Source organism: Trachemys scripta, chromosome 21 (assembly GCF_013100865.1).
Source record: "Trachemys scripta elegans isolate TJP31775 chromosome 21, CAS_Tse_1.0, whole genome shotgun sequence".
Lineage (NCBI taxonomy): Eukaryota > Metazoa > Chordata > Testudines > Emydidae > Trachemys > Trachemys scripta.
Window position 1 is genome coordinate 17,707,485 of NC_048318.1, and position 16,793 is coordinate 17,724,277.

Here is a 16,793-nt window from a genome sequence, read left to right on the forward strand (position 1 = left end):
ATGGTTGTGCTTTGATACCTAGAAGAATTAAGTATCGGAAAGGTTTATCATGCATTAAGCAATTCAATTTTTATCCTATTATAATGAAACTTCCACTGTATTACTGTCCTCTCTCTGGAATTGTTCCACTTTAACACTTTCAGCACAGAGACTCTTAAAAATAAAATCTCTCTTGAACTGAAAAGAGAAAAAAAAATAATGAGGCCATAAGGTGTAGTGCTAATGGAGGCTTTTAATTTGCTCTTCTCAGCAGAGAGAGCTCTGTAGCAGAGACTCTTTTCTGAGGGGCGGGGGCTGAAAATGTGCACAAATAATAATGGGCTGCGTTGGCTTTATTATTTTCAATGTTGGGGGGAGAGAGACTTTTAGTGCCTTGGATGGTTATTGGTTTTGGTTTTTCCTTTTTACACAGCGAACATGCAAATATAGGCAAAGCAGATGCTTCCATGTTCAGTACAGCAGCTCCTAAAAGCATGTCCAACAATAGCAATTTTGTCGAAAGCTCCCAAACACAGACTGATTCTGGCTTTAATAAGACTATTTCATATTTAATAATTGATTAAATAATTGACTATCACAACCACACAGGATGCCCCATTAAATCTCAGTAAATATGTTCATATAATTAACATTAAAATAAAAGGGTATTTCATAGACAATAACAATCGGATTTAAGGATGCAGCCCACTACCGCTACCTATTTCCTAAGATTGCCTCTTGCTGTTTTCATAGGGTGAAAGCGATTATTAAAGAAAAGGTTTTATAAGCTGAAAGTAGCTCATTTTCCATAACATGGACGTTTCTGTTATTACATTCGTGGACCAGATAATAAATAAGAAGGTAATTTACTACATAAATAAGAAGGTAATTTACTACAAAAATAACAAACAAAAACCCCTATAAAATCAGAGCAGGGTAGCTTTTTTAGCTAACACCAATGAAATATTATTACAAATGGATTGTAATTTAACTACCAATGTTACAAGCAGATGTCTTTCCTTTTCAATTGCATCTATAGTTGGGGACCTCAGTTTCCAGCACCACACATACAGATTTGGATGAGGCTAGCCATCCCCAATTTACAATGAATCAAGTGTTGGGTCTCCTTGACACACTTACTTCACAGTCATTGTTTGCCCCAATCTGAGGGATCAAGTCGCTGGGTTACATTTAATGTAGCATTGCTAGAGGAGAGGATGCGATGTAAAAGCATCCCTGGATTGAGCTTGTTTGATGGGATTAGACTATTGCTGTCGATAGTCGTTGGGAAGTAAGGACAGCAGAACAAAGCTTTTAAAAAGTCCTGCTACGGGCTTTAGCCTTTGAAATCTTGCCTGCCCAAAGAGAGGCTGGGTAGGTCTAGACAACATTTTAATATTCATGTAATTAAGGCGCTTCTGTGGGGCTGGAGAGCGGTGTGGGGAATGGGGCTTTATCATGTCTCCCCCCGCGGGAGGCTACAGTAGGGATTTCAGCGGCTGCAAAGAGTTAACATCACTAATTATCAGCTCGGAGCTCCCACTGCAAGGAGCCGCTGCCCCCATTAAAAAGCCTCCGCAAGCAAACTCTTGGAGTTGGGCTCCTGGGCTTCGATTTTGTCCTTAAGACAGAAGTAGCGGCGTCACCTCGGCTCCGACTCGAAAGCCCAGATCCATTGTAATGGGGCCACACGGGCTCTGTCTGCAGCAGGTTCCACCCCCCCCCCTTGCCTTCTCCCGGGGGAAGAGGATGCAGGGGGGGGTTGCAAAGAGGCAGAAGGGAGCGGGCAGGGCCCCATGCCAGCGGTGTGCTCCCCAGCTCCCCAAACACTCTCCTCCGCCCAGCCACGGGTAAGCGTCTCGAGGGGGTTTGTTTATTTTAGTGAAGCAAAGATCCCCTCCAAAGAGACCCTTCCCCGTGATTAACCGGGTGGGGGGGTCTTTACAAATGCAGCGCTACCCCCCCCCCCAGCACCCCATAGTTCCCGGGCTCAGCATCCCGTCCGGACAGAGCCCCACCGACTCGGTCCTACCCCGGGAAGGGGGCTGGGGGGGGAGTGCCCCCTCCCCGGGATCAGGTGCATTGCAGCCGGGGCTGCAGGTCTGGGCTTGCCCGTCCCCTGGACCTTGATTAGCCCCATGGCAACCTGAGCCCAGAGACCCAGCCAGCCCCTGGATACTTCCGCTGGCGAGCTGTGTCCTGCCCCCCCCCCCCCCCCATCTCCTGCTCTTTGCAATTACACCGTCACCATCATTAACTGTTGAATTAATCCAGGTCGTTGCAGCAGGGCTGGGAGCTGCCCCCCCTCCCGAAAGTCAGAGCTGACCCTGGGGAGGACGCTGCACAACCTCCCCCACAAACCAGAGAAGATCAGGGTCGGACGGGACCCCAGGAGGTATCGAGTCCAAGCCCCTGCTCAGAGCAGGACCAGCCCGACAGTGGTTCCTCCTGCTCCCCCCCCCCCCCCACACCCCGGACCCGGAGGGGGTAAAACCCACCACCCCAGGGCAGGCTCCGAACCGGCGCCGCTTCCCCGGGGGGGGGCTCACAGCGCCACTTTGCGAGAGCCCGAAACCCCGAGCCCCGGGGGGAGCTGCCCCCCGCTGCCCGGTCCCTGCCATCAGCCTGGCCCCTCGGGGCTCTGCCCCGCTCACCCCCGGCTGGGGGCTGCTGCTCGGACAGCTGCTGGAGCAGCGCCCCCGCCGCCGTGGGGATCGGCTCCGGCTCAGGTGCGGGGCCAGGGCCGGGCTCCCTGACTGGTCCGAGCACTGGGCTGGGCGCAGACACCGCTCTGCCCGGCCAGGGCCAGCCCGTCCCTTCGCCCCCAGCACACCCGGGCAGCCAGTCACTTTTTTAAAAATCGCAGGAGGCGCAGGACTAGAGCTCCCTGGTCAAAGAGTAACACCCCCCACCACAAAAAAAAAAAAAGCCCCCTCCCCCCCAGGAAGGGACATACCTTTTTGCAAAGAGTACAGCAGGAAAAAAGTTACCAGCCACATGCCATAAAGAGCACCTATTTTCTCTGGGATGTAGTGCAGTTCCTTGCAGCGCTGCGCCCCGACGTGCCGGGATCCCTGCCTTTCCCAGGACTATCCAGGTTCAGATGCTCACAGCTGAGCTCTCAGCAGCTCCTCCTTCCCCCTTCTCCCCAGCTAGTGTCATCCGGAGGGTGGGCAGGGCTGCCTGTGTACTCCCCGCCCACACTCAGCATGCGTTGGGGGAGCAGCCTGCCCCTTGGCAGTTGCCAATTGGTACAGGGTGTGGATAGATTATCTATTGTATCTGAACAGTGGGGGGACATTTTCCAGATTCAATCTCTGTGCGGTAGGGGATGTGATCATGTATAAAAGCTTGTCATTTGCACACGCACACACTCAGACTAGGGCTCCTTTATTAAAGGAAAAGACACTCATCTCCCTGGCTCTAACTGTATAGACCAGCATTTCACCCGTACACGCAGACACACCTGCTTGCACATGTACAGGGCTTGGTAACTGTACAAACAGATTGTGCGCACACATTCATCCTTCCCACCCAAGACCTAGGAGCACTGGTCAGGTCACTCCAAAGTGCATGTGCACATTTGAAGAGGTGGCACATAAGATGGCCCCCACCTTGGGTGGGACTGCTCACACGTGTAAAGTTAAACATGCATAGAAGGCTACAGGACCAGGGCATATATATAGGCACAGTGAGAGGCAAGATACAGATTGTTGTGGGGATGGTGGTTGTGCCCCAGAAAGGTAAGTTGGTTTTGCACTTAAGTAGAGCAATTCAGAACATACACACTTTATAAAGAGAACTAGAACTGTCCACACACACAGAGTTCTGCTTAATCATCCCTAGTAGCTGTGTTCATATCAAGAGAGTTCCCACTGTGTAGCCCATTCTGTTCCCCTTCTCTCCCACGTAGGCTGTAACAAGCTTTGCCCACAGCTGTCACTGCTGCACAGTATAGCCACTTAGAGATTTGTGGCAACTTGGGGGGCAGAACTCAACTCCCCCCAAAAAGGCACCGCCCCTACTGTTTGCACTTAAGTAAACTTCCTTTAAACTTGTTAGTGGTACAGGGCCTAGGCCAATCAATTAAGCAGATCCTATTCCAGCCAACAGATGGCCAAGTTCAACCCTACTGTGCAACTGGCCTATTTACAGCACTGCTGACCTAGTCTGAGAATGCAAGAGCTAGTTGGGTTTTTATTTTTCTAAAAACAAATGTTTTTTTCACTCAAAACAGGGAAATAGCTGAAGTTTTTCAGTTTGACAAAAAAATTAAGAGGTAAACGTTTTCAGGTTTTGGTTTTCAAAGAAACATTTTAGGCTTTTCACTGAAGACCTGGAATTTTTCATGAGGAATTAAAAGAAAAAAAAAAAATCTAGATTTTCATGAAAGTGATTTGGCATTTTTTGACCAGCTCTAGTTCCTACTAATTCTTAATGTCTCTAGAGCTCTTTGTACACACTGGAGAATCACTAGCAAGGGAACCCCACCCAGTGCTCCCATGAGGCAGGTAAGCATTATCCTCCCCGTATAGCTGGGGAAGACAGAGACACTGGGAGGGGACTTGACATAAGACCACACAATAAGTCAGCGATACCAGAACTCCAAGATTCCCAGTCCTGTATCCCCTGGGAGCTGCTATCTTTAGGCATTCTCCATCTCCCCTTTCACCTGCCATTGACACAGCCTGCATTCTCCTTTCCCTCCCCATTTAGAAGCATCCAGTTTAGTAATATCCATCACCCCACAGGGTCAGTCATCCACCCCCGCACACACAGAGTCTGAGAGAACAGCTGTTTGCACTGCCACTGAGCCTTTTGTCCGCAGATCTCAAAGCACACCGCAGACGTGAGCTGGCCAAGCATGGCACTGAATGTGTTCCCTGCCTCCTCTGGGGGCTCAGCCCTCCAGCTAGGTCACTCTGAATTTGATCCTTTTCTAAGGTAAAGGGAGTCCAGACAAAAAGCTTCTTCAGCCCACCCTGCAGGCTAGGCTCCCAGGCCCACCTGTAAGCCTCTCCGCTTGGGGACAGCAGCCAGGGCCGGCTCTGGCTTTTTTGCCGCCCCCGGCAAAAAAGCCTCCCACCGCCCCCGGACCGCGGCAGGGGAGGGTGGTGACCCTGGCCAGGGCCCCGCTCTCCCCGGCCGGCCAGAGCGCCGCCCGCCTCTAGGTGCCGCCCCAAGCACATGCTTGGTTGGCTGGTGCCTAGAACTGGCCCTGACAGCAGCCCAGCTCCCAGGCTCTCTGCAGACCCTTCTGCTGCAACCCACCTTGCTCCCTGGGGGCCTACTGCTTCCAACCTGAGTTCTCAGCCCTTTGATGAGGCCCAGATGTTTCAAATGGTCACTTGACCCCAATTAGCCCTGCCCCCTTTGGGTGGGAGGCAGCTAATTATGGAACAGGTGGGACTGACCGAAGAGGACTGGCTAGCCACAGGTCTCCTGACCCTTAAAAGAGCAGACCAGCCTGTTACAGACTTGAAACAGTCCTCACCCATCTTTGCAAAGCATTGTGAGCTCTGCCCATAAGGGGGGCTCTGTGAGTGCAGTGTGCCCCCCCACCCCCTATCCAAGGAGGACTGCCCTCATTGTATAGAAAGGGACATTCAGGCACAGAGTGGTACCTGCCCATGGTCACACAGCAAGCCAGTGGCAGTACCAGGTATAGGACCCAGGAGTCCTGGTTGCCCATCCTATCCTCCAGCTGCTAGAGAAAACAGTCCTTCGTCTGTCTGGGCAAACTGGAGAAATTATCTGAAGTAAATAGGATGAAATTGAACAAAGACAAATGCAAAGTACTCCACTTAGGAAGGAACAATCAATTGCCCACATACAAAATGGGAAATGACTGCCTAGGAAGGAGAACTGTGGAAAGGGATCTGGGGGTTATAGTGGACCACAAGCTAAACATGAGTCAACAGTGTAACACTGTTGCAAAAAAAAAAAAAAAAAAAAAAAAAAAAAGGCAAACATCGTTCTGGGATGGAATAGCAGGAGTGTTGTAAGCAAGACACAAGTAATTTTTCCGCTCTACTCTGCGCTGATTAGGCCTCAACTGGAGTATTGTGTCCAGTTCTGGGCGCCACATTTCAGGAAAGATGTAGACAAACTGGAGAAAGTCCAGAGAAGAGCAACAAAAATGATTAAAGGCCTAGAAAACATGACCTAGGAGGGAAGAATTGAAAAAAATGGGTTTGTTTATTCTGGAAAAGAGAAGATGGGGGGGGGGGGCAGAAATGATTAAAAGTTTTCACGTATGTAAAAAGTTGTTACAAGGAGGAGGGAGAAGAATTTTTCTTCTTAACCTCTGAGGATAGAACAAGAAGCAATGGGCTTAAATTGAAGCAAGGGAGATTTAGGTTGGACATTAGGAAAAACTTTCTAACTGTCAGGGTGGTTAAGCACTGGAATAAATTGCCTAGGGAGGTGGTGGAATCCCCATCACTGGCGATTTTTAAGAGCAGGTTAAACAAACACTTGTCAGGGATGGTCTAGATAATACTTAGTCCTGCCTTGAGTGCAGGGGACTGGACTAGATCACCTCTCGAGGTCCCTCCCAGTCCTACGATTGTATGAGTCTATGATCCCTCCTGTTCCGTTCCTTTTCCTCCTCTCCATCCCTGTGTGTCATTGTCTCCCTTTCTGCCCCTAAGCTAGTGACTGTGCCCCCTGAGAAAAGCTCTCTCGGGGCTGGTCTACACTACAAGGTAGGTCAGTGTAAGTACATCGCTCAGGGCTGTAACAAAAATCACACCTGGGTGATGTAACAAAGCTGACCTAAGCCCCAGTGCGGACACCACTAGGCTGACAGAAGAATTCTTCCATGGACCTAGCTACCGCCTTTCGGAGAGGGGGATTTACTACAGCCACGGAAGAGCCCTTTCTGCCACTGTAGGGAGTGTCTATACTACAGGGCTACAGCAGCGCAGCGGCAGCGGTGACACGGTCGCAGTTCTAGTGTTTATCTACCATTCATCTCTCACACACCCTCAGCTCTTTGTTCAGTCACACTGGGCATCTGTTACCCCTCTGCGGAGTCCCTACTTTCCCAGAGTTCCTCGCTGCCCCAGGCTTTGCAGCCTGCCTGTCCTGCCGGAGAGGCCAAGGCGGAGACGCGGCTGTGCCTGCCAGGGCCCAGAGCGTGCTGCAGGCTCCACTCCAGCCATTACCTTGGGAGTGGAGGAGCATGTCAATTGCTGGCTCCAGAGCCAACCTCGGCCCGTTGGCTACTCCGTGAAGAAATTGATATTCCCGGCCATCCCCAGGGCAACAAGCTCACCCACCTGATGCTCCTCTCACCTCACCAACAGGGGGACTCCCCAACAGCTGGGGAAGGTGGGCCAGCTAGCGCAGGGGGCCGGAGAGTCTGAATCACTAGCAGGGCACTTCTGGGGAACCCGTGCCCCTCGGCGGCAAGCCCCATTGTGAAATGGCTCTGCCCCTTGCGAAGACGCCCAGTCACAGGGGCAGCTTGAATTGGTAAGAACAACACTTTGCACCTCTAGCTATCTACGCACTTGTGCTTTTCCTCCGAGGATCTCAAAACACTTCACAGACGTTGGGCTTTAGTCTGCTCTCACTAGCATGAATCTTGAGGCCAGTGGACTCACTCCTGCCTTACGACAGAGTAACTGAGAACCAAATAGGGCCCCTTATCCAAATAACACTCACTCATGGGAGGTAAATTTAAGTGATATATGGAAGTTCACTTCACCCACCACTGAAATGCAGCCACCTCTGGAGTGGAACGCAGCAGCTGTTTCATATTGCACAGTTAATATGCCACAAGCGTTTAGGTCAGCAAATGAAAAATGACCTATCCAATTGAAACTGCAGGGTAGAGCTTGCTATAGCCTCAGGACCCTTAAAATATCAATAAAATAAGTAACTAATGTAGGGAGGCAGAATGCAATTCCCTGAATTGGAGTTTGGCCAGGGTACCCGGGTAAATCTCTCTACTACAGCAGAGAACTCCCTGAGATCTGTAACGAGCACAAACTATTATTAATAATATGAATTACAGTAACACTTAGAGGCCCCAAGTGAGATCAAGGGCCCAATGTGCTAGGCACTGCACACACTGAAAATAAAAAGCTGCAAGTTCCCTGTGGCAGGGCCCAAGCTAAGTATGTGACGAGAGGCACCAGGTGGGTACAACGGAGAGACGGGGGAAGAACAAAGACAACAGCTAAAGTGCTGAGACTACTGCTTACCGTGCTGGTAATATTGTCTGATTGTTTCCTCGTACTCGCCCATTGGTCTGCCTGTATCCAGCCGTTGTCTCGTCTTCTACTCAGATTGTAAGCTCCTTAGGGCAGGGACTGTTCTGTTCTGGGTTTGTACATAGATACAGCCGGGGCTCCTAGCTGCTCCAACAACAGCAGCGAGATGCCTGTGATCAGCATAACAAGCAGCCACTGGGCAGTGCTTTGCAGGCATCGTGGCAGAGGTGAGCTTTAAAGAGGGATTCGAAGGACAGGTGGTCAGGGTCGCAGTGTCACGCCCCACCTGACCGATGCCACCTCCCGGCACCAGGCTGGGGCCCTGCTACAGCACTGACCCCAATGGAAGAGCACTCTGGACCTGAACCAGCTGATCGAGCTGAAGCGGTCCCTAGACCTGGGCCCAGAGAAGCACCCAACTGTGGGTTCTCATCCCTGCCTGAGCCTGCAGAAGTGGGCTGGAAGTCTCGCAAGAACAGGCTCACATGCAAGATTAATGGTCCTTCTGCTTCTGCTCCCAGCCGGCAGTGCCACAAGGACAGCCTCTCCTGCCATCCCAGCCCAGCCAGGTGGAAGAAGCGCAGTACGGAACATCGGACCCCCCGGACAGGTTGTTCAGTAACTAGGCGGAAGCTTAGCAGGGAGGGATTCTGTCTCAGGGAGGCAGTGTTACCTTGTGGTCAAGGGGCAGGGTTCTATTCACTGCTCTGCCATTGGCTTGCTGGGCACATCTCTTCCCCTCTTTGCACCTCAGTCTCCCTATTGGCAAAATGGGTGTAACAACCCCAATCCAGGCCCGGTGGGGGTCAATGGGAGTTTTGCCAGTGGTTTCAATGGGGCCAGGATTTTATGCTCTGCAAACCAGGCATTATCCATCCCCCAGCCTGCTCCCCATCCCTCTGGTGAACCAGCCCATTTCCTCCCGCAAAGCCCTCACTGAGGCGGGGGTGGGAGCCTCCCACCCCGGACACATGCTGGCTGCCTGCCTTCATTCCCTGCTGGCAGCTGTTACAAAGAGGGCAGCCAAGGGAAGGCTGATAGCGGGAATCTGCTGGCCATCCAATCTGCAACAATAGCTTCCTCTTCCACGCAGGAATGCCGGCTTCAGGGGCAGCTGTGGCACTCCCACTCCCAGCACCCAATGAGACTGGGGCGCGTGGGCTGGGAGGCACAGGAGACAGCGCTGGCGGGAGGCATGTTGGCACAGCGTGGTCTGGGCCTTGGAGATATCCATTCGCAGCACATGACGAGGGGGAGAAAACACTGCTCCATGTTCCATTGTTAGCGTCCCTTGCTGTTCAGCGTCGCTGATAAGTTCCCTGGTCACTCCCACCCGGGCAGCAGGGCTAGAAAGGTGTTAAACAGCATCCCGCCCCCTAGGACAAAACTACCTCCGCTGGCCAGCGTGAAAGCAGTCAGAGAGAGGGCAGAGAAACAGCTGGACGCTGGGCAGGTTGGGTGACAGACACAAGCCTGTGCTCTCGGCAGCTCTGGTCCAGTCTTTCAGCTGGCTAGTCCCTTTCATCGCCGCCTCTTTATTCCGCCCATTGATCGTTCAGAGGAGGCTGTTTAGCTTCCAGCCTCACTACACTCAGACACACACTACACTACTGGCCCTCTGGATTGTGCTAGCTCCATTATGGAGCCGGCTCCTGCCAAGCCAGCGCCTGGGGTGCCCTGCCGGAGTGCACATCCCACACACATTGGTGCAAACGGGTTTTACGAGCATAGGACACTCTAGGAGCTTGCCCATTGGGATACTCACGGGAAGCTCCTTTCCGCAAACATTCAAACTGGACAGCTGGTATCAGGCTAAGGGCCACCCCGGCGACACCGTGGGGTTTTATACAGCTGTGAGCTGATAGAGGTGAAATCGTCCAATACAGGATTTGTTCAGGTCTTATCCACACTTTTGGCAGCACATAAGAGGCTCCATGAAAGCGAGTCAGGAAAAGTGTAACACAGGAAAAGTGTGTGTCACACCCTCCTCTCGTGCCTGGTCCACTAGCCGGCAGCAGACTATCACTGGTCGCAGCTAATGGAGTTATTCTTTTAGTGGCAGAGGTCTGTGCTGCGGTTCTGAAGGTCCCTGGTTTGTATCTCACTGATGACATCGGGGTGAGGAATTACTGCAAAAACTCATCTCTTCGTTGCTCATTTCGGACCCAAATGTATTTCTATCCCTCAGAGCCCTGAGACCCTCTCCATTTTCTCACTGCACATGATTTCCCTCTGGCTCGTGCAGCCAGTACAAACAACGTTTTACACTACTCACCGGAGCAGAATTGGTGCCATTTCCAACCCAGGGCCCAGCCGGGGACTCGATAGCCCAGAGTGGCCGGCGGAAGGCTCTGGGCCGGAGCCTGACAGTCAGCAGGGAGTGGCTGGAAGCTGTTGCAGTCGGATGGACGCTGTGTGGCTTGTTTGAAGGGGTCTCACTCCAGTCATCCCCAATCACAGCCACTGCCCCTGCCCCAGGGGCTGCTAGCAGCCTGGAGCCAAAGCCAATGACAGAATGGCCCGTGGTAACTCGAGTTTCTCATGGAGCAGTTCCTCCTCGGCAAGCTTGAGGCAGGCTAGTGGGACAGCTTGCCTTGCTGTGGCCCATGCTGTAGCGCAGGGAGGCGCGAGGTTATTACATGGGGGGGGTCACGAGTTGTCAACCTCCACCCCAAATCCCGCTTTGCCTCCAGCACTTATAATGGTGTTAAAGTGTTTTAATTTATAAGGGGGGGGGGGTCGCACTGAGAGGCTTGCTCTGTGAAAGGGTCACCAGTAAAAGTGTTTGAGAGCCACTGCTGTAGCTGTTCTGCCAATAAGCGTCTTTCCCCATTTCCCTTGTCCCCAGCATCAGCCTCCCAAGGAGAGCGAACGCGCGTTGACTGCATCCATGCCCACAGGGCGGTCTCTGGAAAAGGTCTGCCAGCCCCAGTTCGGCTGCTCAGGCCAGAAGCGCCCCAGCACATGGGTGTAGTTTGGGGGGGAATGGGAGGGTGTTGCCCCCCCCAAACTGCAAGCCTCAGGCAGGCTCTGAATTTCCCGCCCCCCCCCACAACCCTGCGTGGCCCTGTTGGCCTGACCAGAGCTGCCTCCCCAAATATAGAAGTCAAACTGCGCCTATGCCCTTGTGCCAAGCGAGCAGCTTTCCCAGTGGCCAGCGAGAGCAGCCCAGCAATCCAGAGGCAGCCCTCACATTTACCCTCGCCAGCCTTTGCTCCAAGGCCAATAACAGTCTGACACATCCCTGGAGAATAAACCCTCAAAGAGGCAATGTTCATTACGCTAACAGGAATACGTTCCCCCTCCTTGCCAGCACTTCACTGACAATGAAGTTAGCCTCACCACACCCCTGGGGAGGTAGCAGAGAGATAAGGGACTTCCCACAGGCTAGGCAGTAAGTCACTGTCCGAGCTGGGACTCGATCCCAGCCCCTGCTGTACCCACTAGACAGTGCCGTGGAACAAGCACATTAAGGCAGGAAGCTTCACCCCAGAGCTGCTCCATTGATAAAGGTTGGGCGAGTTTGAATCCAAACCAGACCAGAGAGGGGCAGTGCACATGGACTTAAACTTGTTATGTTTCACAGCAGAAAGCAGAGAAGTTAGATGAAAACACAGAATAGTCTTGCTGGAAGGTTGGGACATAACACGACTTGATTGCTTAGAATTCAGAACAATAGCGCACAAGAACCCCAAAACAGAGAGAGAGAAAGCAGGATGCTCCCTAAAGCAGGGACTCAATCCACCTACCCCTTACTGTTGGCTGCAAACGGCTTGCTGCTAGACCCAGCTCATGCACTTCTCCAGAATCCCCTCACCTGCAAGCAGGACCAGGAAAAACGCCTGAAATTGAAAGTGACAGCTCCCAATACACCATAAAATGGAAAGTCGCAGCAGGCTGTGTAACTGCCAGAATACGGGACTTTTACTCAACTCTGAGTGGTCCCAAAGGCTGCAATTGCATTCCCATTGCCCTGTTTCCCCAACCCCTCCAGGACACCAAACGCCCCACCGAGCTCAAGTCCCCCTACGGTTTCAGTTATTACATAGGACTCCCCAGCCCAGCCTGCGGTGCAGCCAGGCTGTGTGCTGATCCACTCCTCGCTTCATGGCACCCAGATGGCTCCCTCCTGGACATGCTGCAGAGCCCAGGTTGTTTTATGCAGGGCATGTGGAGATTATCTCCGAATGCCCCCAGTTTATGCAACATTGAGAGCACTGGGCTGTGAGTCTAGACCCAGCCCAACCACTGACCTGCTGTGGGACCTCAGGATAGCACCTTCTCCTCTGTGTCTCCCTTCCCCCCCCTTTATGGTGGGGTGAGGAGACTTCTCCCCTTAGGGAGAGTCCTTTCCAGTCCACAGCACGGTGTGCAGGACGTGCCAGTCTGCCCCAGCCAGAACAACTAACAGAGTCCTGACAGCAGGGGAGGAGAGACATACAGCCTGCAGCAGCTTGTAACAAAATGGCCGTTATAGGGCTGCAGCTACCTGCCGGCCTTTGCCGGATTTAAAAGCCAGTTCCTAGTTAAGTGTGCTGGGGGGAAAGCTCCTATGAGTGGGCTAAACTGCAATCATAGGGAGCTAGGTTCCTAAGGACCTGTGGAGATCTGCGCCTTACTCTCTCTGTGCCCCAGCTTCCTATCTGTAAAATGGGAATAACAGCACTGTCCTGTGTGGGTAAGTCTGTTAAAGCTTGTGAGACACTCAGATGGGGGCCAGGTAAGTGCCTAAGATACACAGACCTCAGTGGGGCTCAGTGGGGGTGCAGCATTCCACCCACCCCCAGTGGGCTGTAGAACTGGATCCTAAATGAGCACCTCCTGCCATGCTCCACCCCAGAAATGGCTTCAGTAGGGGGTAAAGTGAGCCACCCCATAGCTGGTCAGGTGCTTTTGTGTGTCCCTTCAGGGTAAAGCTGGAGACGAGGCCTGGAAATTCAGCGCGCTGTAGAAATGGACTAGAATATCCGGAGTTCAAGGAAACGTGCTCTTTAAATAACTTCGAGACTTTGGTGCATTGTGTGGTGAAGACAGGCAGCTCAGTGAGGAGCCAAGCACTGGGACCTTTTCATCCCCTCGGCTCAGAATGCTCCGTGTGCCTCCTCGGTCACAGGCCCAGAGAAATCTTTCCAGGAAAGAAGCTTGTTTCATGCCTCCCCCTAGTGTTGAGCACCACAGCGAAGAGAAGTGCCTGGACCAGTCTATGCACAATACTCCTCCTAGGCAGTTTAGGTGTAGCTGGGTCAGCCCCAGGAACCAGAGAGACAAGCTGAGTGAGGCCATAGCTTGTATTGTATTACCTCACCCCCCTGCTCTCTATACACAATCCTGTCATGCAACAAACAAAGGCCTGGGGGATATCAAAGCTTCCATCACTCGTGATTCAGCAATGCCTGAAAGAGAACACACTGCTCTGTGGATGTCCCCAAATCCTCCCTAGAGATAGCAATAGGCTCTGCATTTGGGGTGCCGATTTCCGTGATGGTGATACCCCGCCCAGGAGCAGCCTGTGTATCTTGTTCCAGTGACAGCCAAGTGTCCAGGACCCAGGTCTGCACTTAGCCATCTCTATGGCTGTTTAAGCAGGTCAGTGCCAGGGACTTTCCACTTTGCAGCACGCAAAGAACAGCTACAACATTGAGCTCGGCTCCGCGAAGGGTTGGCCACTGGCACACGTGCACAGACAATACAGCTGTGCTTTTCATAGCCCCCCTACCCTGAAAGCTGTACAAAGACGACAAGTACACAACAGCCAAGAGGAAGAGCATGAAGACACACAGACAAGAGGGAAGAATCTGTAGGGCTTCTTCTGAGATTTGAACTGTGATGGCAAGTCAATGAGCCAGAGATGTGGGGCCGACTGTCCCAGAACTCAGCCCCCACCCTGCACCCAAGCATGCTGAGTAACTTCTAAAAGCAGGCCACCTATTAGGGTGCCTCAGTGATGGCTAAGGGTGGGATTTTCCTAAAGTGCCTATGTGATTTAGGAGCACAACTCCCAGGGACTTTCAAGATCTGTGCTCCTGCATCACTTAGGCACATATGAAAATCCCACCCTGAGCTCTTTGGAAAAATCTGGTCCTGACTGCAGTTGCTGGCCACAGGCAGAAGACGACTAGTTCTGACAGTGGCTGGAATGCACGGAGGTGCAGCCCTAGGCTGAACGAAGTAGGGAGAGAGGATTGGTGAGTTACTCTGCGGTTCCACCAGGGCCAAATTCCACGAGCAAGGCTAGAGCGAGTGCAAATGGTGGCATGATGATGCTTCATTTGTGCATGAGCTTCCAGTCCCCGCGGGACACTTCCACTGCTCAGGTTACATAGCCAAGACTGGAGACAGGAGCTGCAGGCATCCCAGGTGCAGAATACACACTGCTCATGCCCCATCCTTCTCTCCGAGGCACGTCCCCCGGCCTTCAGCGTTCTTTGCTGCTCATGGGAACCCCGTGGCTGCAGTAGGGGAAGGCATCCGTCTTAGGTGCAATCGGTTATTGCGTAATAACTGCTGTGGGGCATGTGTAATGTGGAACTAAGGACTGAAATGTTATTTGCTTTGGGCAATGGGACAATTTATTACCTCGCCGTGCTGCTTTTTTTGGCAGCCCCGTTGTTACTGATTGATGTGGGGGCAGTCAGGGAGCCAGACAAAGGGAGAACGAAGCATGCGCCTGGCTCCTCACGAGCCTGGCCTCCTCTCCTCTGCCTTGTCAAGTGTTTCTCATGGGCTGCATTCGTCACCATTTATTGCTTGGCTGTTTTAACTAATCAGAAGACATTTTGTGTTGACGTTTCCCTGCAGACCTCCTGGGCCAAGGGCAGCCCCTATGGAGTCACTGGGATGGAGGCAGTGGAGTTACCCTGGGGATCTGACAGGTCCAGGGAAGCTTAGGCCTTTAGGAAAGCAAAGGATGAGGGACAGCATGGCCTAGAGCCAGGCCCAGTGCTGGCAGAGGCTGGAAAGCTTCCCTTACTGCAGCTCTGTCCATTCTCCTCCAGCCTCACCATTGGTGCCTGTGGAGATCTATAGATCTTCATGCAGCCCATAACGCACTCTTCTTCCAGTCCTGAGCCGTCCCCCTCAAACAGAGACCAACCGGCATACCGGGCAGGGAGGTGCTTTGTGCTGTTGTCATGACCTAGAATTTCTTCTGCGCAGAGGCCTCCAGAAGTGAAAAGCTAATACCTGTGATCACAGGGCTACTTGAGATTTTGGTTGTTTTTGAACAGTTCTACTGTGCATCTTCAGGGCAAGATGATGTGATTATAATATATATATTATATAGTAGGTGTGTACACACACACACACCCCTCTACTATAACATGACCCGATATAACATGAATTCTGATATAACGCGGTAAAGCAGTGCTCCAGGGGGGCAGGGCTGCACACTCCAGCAGATCAAAGCAAGTTCAATATAACACAGTTAGATTTTTTGGCTCCCGAGGACAGCATTATATTGAGGTAGAGGTGTGTATATATTATATCACACACACACACACACACACACACAGTTTATGCCCAAAATTTAATTGTAAAATACATAGATATGTGCACACACATATGCACTACAATACAACTCTGTACAGAGCGGCAGTGGATTTTACACATTAAATATTTTACAAACACATATATATGTACATGCAATTGGATTGTGGGGGGTATATTATAATATACCCCCTTATATATTACAAAACATAATAGATATAGAAAGAAGTTCATAATTTTAAAAAGTTTCAATTAAATCATTTTAATTTTTTTTTTTTTTTTGGTCTCTCTTGGAAACCTAAATGCATTGAGCTAGTGCAGGACACCCCAAAAAGGAAAGTAATGAGAAGCAAAAGTCTAGCTCTTATTTCTTTGAGTTCTGATTATCTAAGATGGTGTAAGTAACACAGGAAAGGACGTTTCTAAAGGCAAGAAACCAAATCCTGAAATCTTGTCTCAATTTTCAATAAATCCTGTCAGGCAAAACTCAATGAGAGTTTTCTTTGATTATGGGCTCAAGGGTTTGGGTCAGTAATTTTTGCATCCCGAGAGAGTCTGCCTAGTATTTGCTTTCCACCTGCCCAATGAGGGTAACCCTGGGTATTTCTTGCACTTCTGTTTCCAATGTCAAGAGTTCCTATAGAAAAGCACCCAAGAGCCCTGAGCCCAAGTTAAACCCAAGCCTTTATTCACTCTGATCTCCCTTGGAAAATAATTGGTCCCGTGCCCTGTGGCTCTGTTCACAGGCCGGTCAGAGGCAGACCAAGCCAAGCAGTGGCAGCGGGAGCTACGTTAGATTCCACGAGAAGGGGAGAGACTCCTTTAAGATCCTCCCAGAGGAGAAAGACACGCCAGTTGTCCAAGAGGTGTTATTTACCCAATCTCCTTTATGTCACAGGGCAGATTTAGATTGAGAAGATTAATGGCTCAGGGGAGTGCGACAGAAATCCCAAGGGACTGCTTGGTATCGAAAACAAAGTTTCCTCTCCTCCTAAGGTTAAAATACAACTGAAAATTGACCTGTGTGTCATTGGCCCAGTGCTAACCAAGTGGCAGCCCCTCCAGCCCCATCTCAAAGGTTTGGCTGTTTATTCAGGATTATATCCC

At 51.5% G+C, this 16,793-nt stretch overlaps 1 protein-coding gene across 3 annotated transcripts in view; it reads right to left on the bottom strand.

Moving 5' to 3' along the window:
- The window catches only part of DSCAML1 (DS cell adhesion molecule like 1), a 279,877-nt gene extending 276,747 nt beyond the window's left edge, over nucleotides 1-3,130 (bottom strand). For all 3 annotated transcript variants that reach the window (XM_034754688.1, XM_034754690.1, XM_034754689.1), the window contains exon 1: nucleotides 2,936-3,130. In XM_034754688.1, coding sequence (XP_034610579.1) covers nucleotides 2,936-2,978 — 43 coding nt within the window. In that variant the 5' untranslated portion in view covers nucleotides 2,979-3,130. The remainder of the gene's footprint in view (nucleotides 1-2,935) is intronic.
- Between the last annotated feature and the right edge of the window lie 13,663 nt (nucleotides 3,131-16,793).